Genomic DNA, 4873 nt, shown 5'->3' with positions numbered 1-4873 from the left:
GTCCCACAGGCTCCCTGATGTCCGTGAACCCTGGCATGGCCCGCTGGATCAAGGAGCTCTTCTGCCACAATGAGCGGGTGGTCCTGACTGGGGACTGGAAACACGGCTTCTTCTCACTGACGGCCGTGGGGGCCACCAACGTGGGCTCCATCCGCATCTACTTCGACCGGGTAAGCAGGTCCCACGGCCATTCTGGGCTCCCCACACTGTCTCCTGTGCGGCCAGAGCTGCTGGGGCTGCGACTTCTCGGAAGGCGGGTCTCCCACCCCGGTCTAGAGGTGGCTGCAGGGGGAGGGAATTAATCTCCGTGCTTGGCACTTGCTTCTGCTGAAAACCCAAGGGGAGCCCTTGTGTGTGATGGGCACAGGTGAACAGGCAGGTCATGCCTCCTCCATTCCTTCCAGCCCCAGGTCACAGCAGGTCAGGGGCTCTCAGCTCAGACCTGGCCCCTGGCCTGAGCTGCTGTTCCCACTTCCCTTCCCAAGCAGGGTGGGGGGCAGGGTGTGTCCACGGCCCACATGCTCTGTCCCCACCTCCCAGGACCTGCACACAAACAGCCCGCGATACAGCAAAGGCTCCTACAACGACTTCAGCTTCGTGACGCACGCCAACAAGGAGGGCATCCCCATGCGCAAGGGCGAGCACCTGGGCGAGTTCAACCTGGGCTCCACCATCGTGCTCATCTTCGAGGCCCCCAAGGACTTCAACTTCAGACTGCAGGCAGGACAGAAGATCCGATTTGGGGAGGCTTTGGGCTCCCTCTGAGCCTCCTGCATGGCCGTGGCTGCTGAGGGTCCTTTCAAGGGGACTGCAGGGTCTTACCAGGCAGGACCTGGGTGACTTCCGTCCCTGCTTCTGGGGTGCAGACAAGGTCGTCAGAGCCCGTCGTGCCCTAGACCACCGTCACCCCCTCTCCCACCCGAAGAGAAAGTGTGGGCCAGGATGATGGAGTCCCTCTTGGAGACTTTTACGTCTCGTAAAAACTGGCTCTTTGACCTCCCGGCCAAGCGTTCGGTTGGTCCCGATTTCCGTTCTGAGATACGCGGTAGTTAAGGTACCTTCTTGCTGCTCGTCCTGTCACTGCTTTCTGGCCTCCGCCTCTGCTTCCCCTGCACAGGGTGAGGTGCCTCCTGGCACTGACTGTGGGCCCCACAGCGGGGCCGGTAACGCAGCTGCTTTCTGTCCCTGAGTTTGCTCCACCTTGCTTGTTGGGAAAGGCTGTCTTCTCTCTTTGCACGTAGCTGAACACGTCACCTGCCGAGACTGTCAGCAGCTTCCAAGGGTGGCCTTTGGTGGCTCGGTGCTTTGCAGGCCGTGGCGAGTGACCTTTTGGAGCTGGTAGGATCTATTATCGACCCCCCTAGTGGTGGCCCAGCTGGGACCAGGGGCGAGCTTGTGTCCCCTCCCTACATCCAGGCCTGTGTAAATATGCAGAAGTTGCTGCTATTGATCAGGGGCTTACACTGGAAACAAAGGAGCCTTGTTGATGTCTTTGGTGTGTGACGGAGGTGGGTGTCAGTGCCTAGAAAACCTGTCCCCAAATAACAGATACTAACAAACAGGTACGAAGTCCTGAGGGAGCCACTGATGGGGGGCGGGGGGAGGGCCAAGTTTCATGTTTCCTGGGGATGCTGTGAATTTCTCCTGCAGGAGAAGCCATTTGAACTTTTTCAACTGTATCAGTAGCACAGTATTTTTGTATGAAAAGTGGGAGACTTCTGAACAGTGATTCATTTAATTGCAACATTTTGAAATAAACTAAAAAACATTGCTGCTCTGCATTCTGTTCCTGGACGTGGTGACTAGCACAGAGCCCACCGCAGGGCCTGGACCCGAGCGATGCAGGTGTGGACGGGCTGGCGCCGGGCCTGCAGCTCATGGGCCAGCTGCTGGATCTGCACCTCCACCTGGGGGGATGGGGGGCCAGCTGAGAGGAAGCCCAGCCCAGGAGCCGTCCCAGCCGCCCGCGCCTCACCTTCTGCAGCTCCTCCTCAACCTGCTGCTCAGCTTCCTGGTCCTCAGCCCGGGGCTCCGCCCTGCTCAGCTCTAGCCACCGCCTCAGGCTGTGTGCTTGCCGCTGGCAGGACCTGAGGGCGTAAGGCAACTGCTGCCTGGCTTTACCCAGGCAGAGCCTGCAGCCTGGAGATAAGCCTACCCGCTTCTGCTGCCATGGATGGAGGCAGAGAGGCTCCCCCACCATCCTCAGCCTGTGCAGAGCAGGCCTTGGGGGACCCAAGCCCTTCCGTCTGATCAAGGCTGCTGCCCTCGTGGAGGTGCCTGGGCGTGGGGGAGGCTGGCTGTGGACCAGAGCACACGCAGGGCACCATCCCGAATGAGTGACAATGTACCAGGCAGACCACCGGCTTCCAGGGGCACAGCTGGGTGTCAAGTTCTGCTCAGCTTTTCCTGAGCATTCCGCCCTCAGGTCCCTGAAGGTGAGACCACCCTGGACCTGAGTGGGGAGCTGCTCTGCCTGCCTGCGGGGCTGTCCCCGGGGACACAGCGGCCCGGTCGGTCCCCCTGCTGGGTGGCACAAGTGCCGTGGTCTCACCTGAGGTTCTGCCTTGTGGTCTGGTAGTCCTGCAGCTGCTGCCGGATGCCCTCAAGCTCAGCCTCCAGGTCGCTGTGGCCAGTGCCCACAGGAGAATATGCTTCATTTCGGCCAGCCTCTTGGCTCAGTCCAGGATGAGCTAAGCTGCCAGGAGGGGTGCCCCGTCTCGAGGCACTGACAGGCCCCTGGTACACACCTTCAGGGTCAGAGCCAGGCCCAGGCCTGGTGCCCCTGAAGTCCCCAGGAAGGAGCAGACAGGGGCTGGGGACACCGGCCAGGGACGAACGGACCTGGGATGGAAGCCCAGGCGTCACCGGCTGGGCTGACAACTGTAAAGGAAAGATGAACACTGACCAGGGAAGCGGGAGGAAGGTGGGGAGCCGGGGTTCCCCACGCCTGCTCTGGCCTTGCCCTCTTACTTCCGCACCCGACCCCACCAGAGGGCCCCCACCACTGGAGCAGCCACTGCCAGCTGTACCAAGCTTTCACCCCTTCTAGCAAAGACCGACCGACCATTTCCCTGAGAAAGGTGCTCCAGCCCTCCTTCCCTCCTCCTGGTGACACCAGCCCCTGGAGGGATGTGATGCTCCCACCCCCTCAGGTCGCAGCCCTTCGGGCACAAGCTCCTGCGGGGCCAGCCCAGGGCACAATTGTGCCTCCTCACTTCCCCGTCCCAGCTCCTTGACTCTCACATCACAGGCCCCAGAGTGGCAACCCCTCCTCCCTGTCACCCCTTCGGTTCTCAGGGGGTTACCTCCAACCTGTGCTGTGAACTGTCAACTTTGATCTGCAGCCCTGACCTCGTTCCTGGAGGCCAGGCTCCATCTGTTGCTTTACCTCAAACCTGACAGGTTCAGGACTCACTCTTTATGTGTCACCAGGGTCCCCAGCCACGTCTTCCCTCTCGCAGTAAAAGAACTCATTATTCCCCTCGTTGTTCAGGTTGGAAACCCAGGAGCCATCCTGGACTCCTTCCCTTCCTCTCGCCAAACCCATCAGAGCGAGCCCTGCCTGCTCTGCCTCCCATGGCGTCCACGCACCGCGGCCCAGCCACAGCACCTTCTGCTGGACCCGCGTCCACAGCCTCTCGTTCTCCTAAGTCCAGCTTCTCCCTGGGGCCTGCATGGCCCTCCCTGGTCCACAGCCTCTACCTCTGTCTGCGTGTGGGGTTTCCTTTGGTCTCCACCTCCGTGTAAGCGTCACGAGCACAGGCCTTGGGGGCCATTCCCTGCTGTGTCCCCAGGATAGTGGCCCCTACACTGGGTACGTCTCCCAAGGCAGCGGGCACAGCTTTGGCTACGGCACCGAGTATGCGAGAAAGCAGCAGCAAAGGCCAGACCAGAACACGCCCCAGGGGTCTTACCCAAACAGGTACTTGGGCCCCACGTGGCGCAAAGGAGGATGGGGGCAGCAGCTCTGGGCTGGGGTGTGCCATGGGTGGTAGCTTCAGGCCAGGGGCGCGTGGCAGGGGGCTACTTGAGTCCAGCACTGACCGGGCGGGGCCCACTGGCCGGACCTGGTGTGGGCCGCACTCCCACAGGGCCTGGGACCTGAGTGGCGGAGCGGCAGGAGCCGGTCAGGCAGTGCCCCCAGAGGAGCAGGAAGGAAGGGAGCCAGGCCCCCTTAAGGCACCAGGACTGCAGCACCTACCCCTGCCTGCTGAGGGGGCCGCACCCCAGGGGCGCCTGGCTCTGCAAGGGCTCCACCAGGAAGCTTGGGCGTCGCGGCTGCTTCCGTGCCCAGCGGGCAGCATTGCTGGGAAGAAATGGGCTGTTTCTCCAGGCTGCCCAGGGCCTGGGACCTTGTGGGTGCAGTCATCCAGCCCGTCCTCTGAAATCGCTCAGGGAGACTGGAGGCCGGGTGAGGAAGGCCCTCGCCCCAGCTGCCTTCCTGGACGAGCAACTCCAGGGGCCTGCTGCCTGTGGGCGCCCCACCCACGCATCTCACGGGAGCCAGGCACAGGCTGCAGCAGCACAGCGTGCAGGGCCAGTGTGTCCCAGAGGGCACCCGCTCCTGGCTGTGCCGGGAGAAGTGGGGTGACTACCAGGCCTGGTGAGGAGGGGCTACCAGGGGGCCCATCTGGGAGGAATAGCAGCTGAGCCCCCGGTTAGGGCCCCACAGGAGCGGGGGCAGGATTCTGCTGCACAGGGGGCTCCCAGTGGCTCAGCCGTGACCCCGGAGCCCAGTGTCCTTCCCATACTGTCCAAGCTCTGCCCCAGGAGGAAGCGAGGAGAAGGAGGTGAGGGACGGGGCTACTCACAGCTCCAGGAGCTGGGGGTCCCCAGGGGCTGACGCCAGGCCATCCAAAGCTCCCCAAAGCCC

General features: G+C 62.5%; 2 protein-coding genes across 7 annotated transcripts in view; one reads left to right on the top strand and one right to left on the bottom strand.

Moving 5' to 3' along the window:
• The window catches only part of PISD (phosphatidylserine decarboxylase), a 27934-nt gene extending 26162 nt beyond the window's left edge, over positions 1-1772 (top strand). For all 6 annotated transcript variants that reach the window (XM_010828802.1, XM_010828803.1, XM_010828801.1 and 3 more), the window contains 2 exons: positions 10-170; positions 541-1772. In XM_010828802.1, coding sequence (XP_010827104.1) covers positions 10-170; positions 541-765 — 386 coding nt within the window. In that variant the 3' untranslated portion in view covers positions 766-1772. The remainder of the gene's footprint in view (positions 1-9; positions 171-540) is intronic.
• SFI1 (Sfi1 homolog, spindle assembly associated (yeast)) overlaps positions 1721-4873 on the bottom strand; it is an 89657-nt gene continuing 86504 nt past the window's right edge. Inside the window, 6 exon segments of the mRNA XM_010828876.1 lie at positions 1721-1907; positions 1976-2087; positions 2552-2880; positions 3915-4127; positions 4184-4228; positions 4231-4306. Coding sequence (XP_010827178.1) covers positions 1803-1907; positions 1976-2087; positions 2552-2880; positions 3915-4127; positions 4184-4228; positions 4231-4306 — 880 coding nt within the window. The 3' untranslated portion in view covers positions 1721-1802.

The sequence above is a fragment of the Bison bison genome, unplaced genomic scaffold (assembly GCF_000754665.1).
Source record: "Bison bison bison isolate TAMUID 2011002044 unplaced genomic scaffold, Bison_UMD1.0 scf7180017864495, whole genome shotgun sequence".
NCBI classification, from domain to species: domain Eukaryota; kingdom Metazoa; phylum Chordata; class Mammalia; order Artiodactyla; family Bovidae; genus Bison; species Bison bison.
Note: the sequence above shows the minus strand (reverse complement) of the source record. Positions and strands in the feature narration are given on the sequence as shown.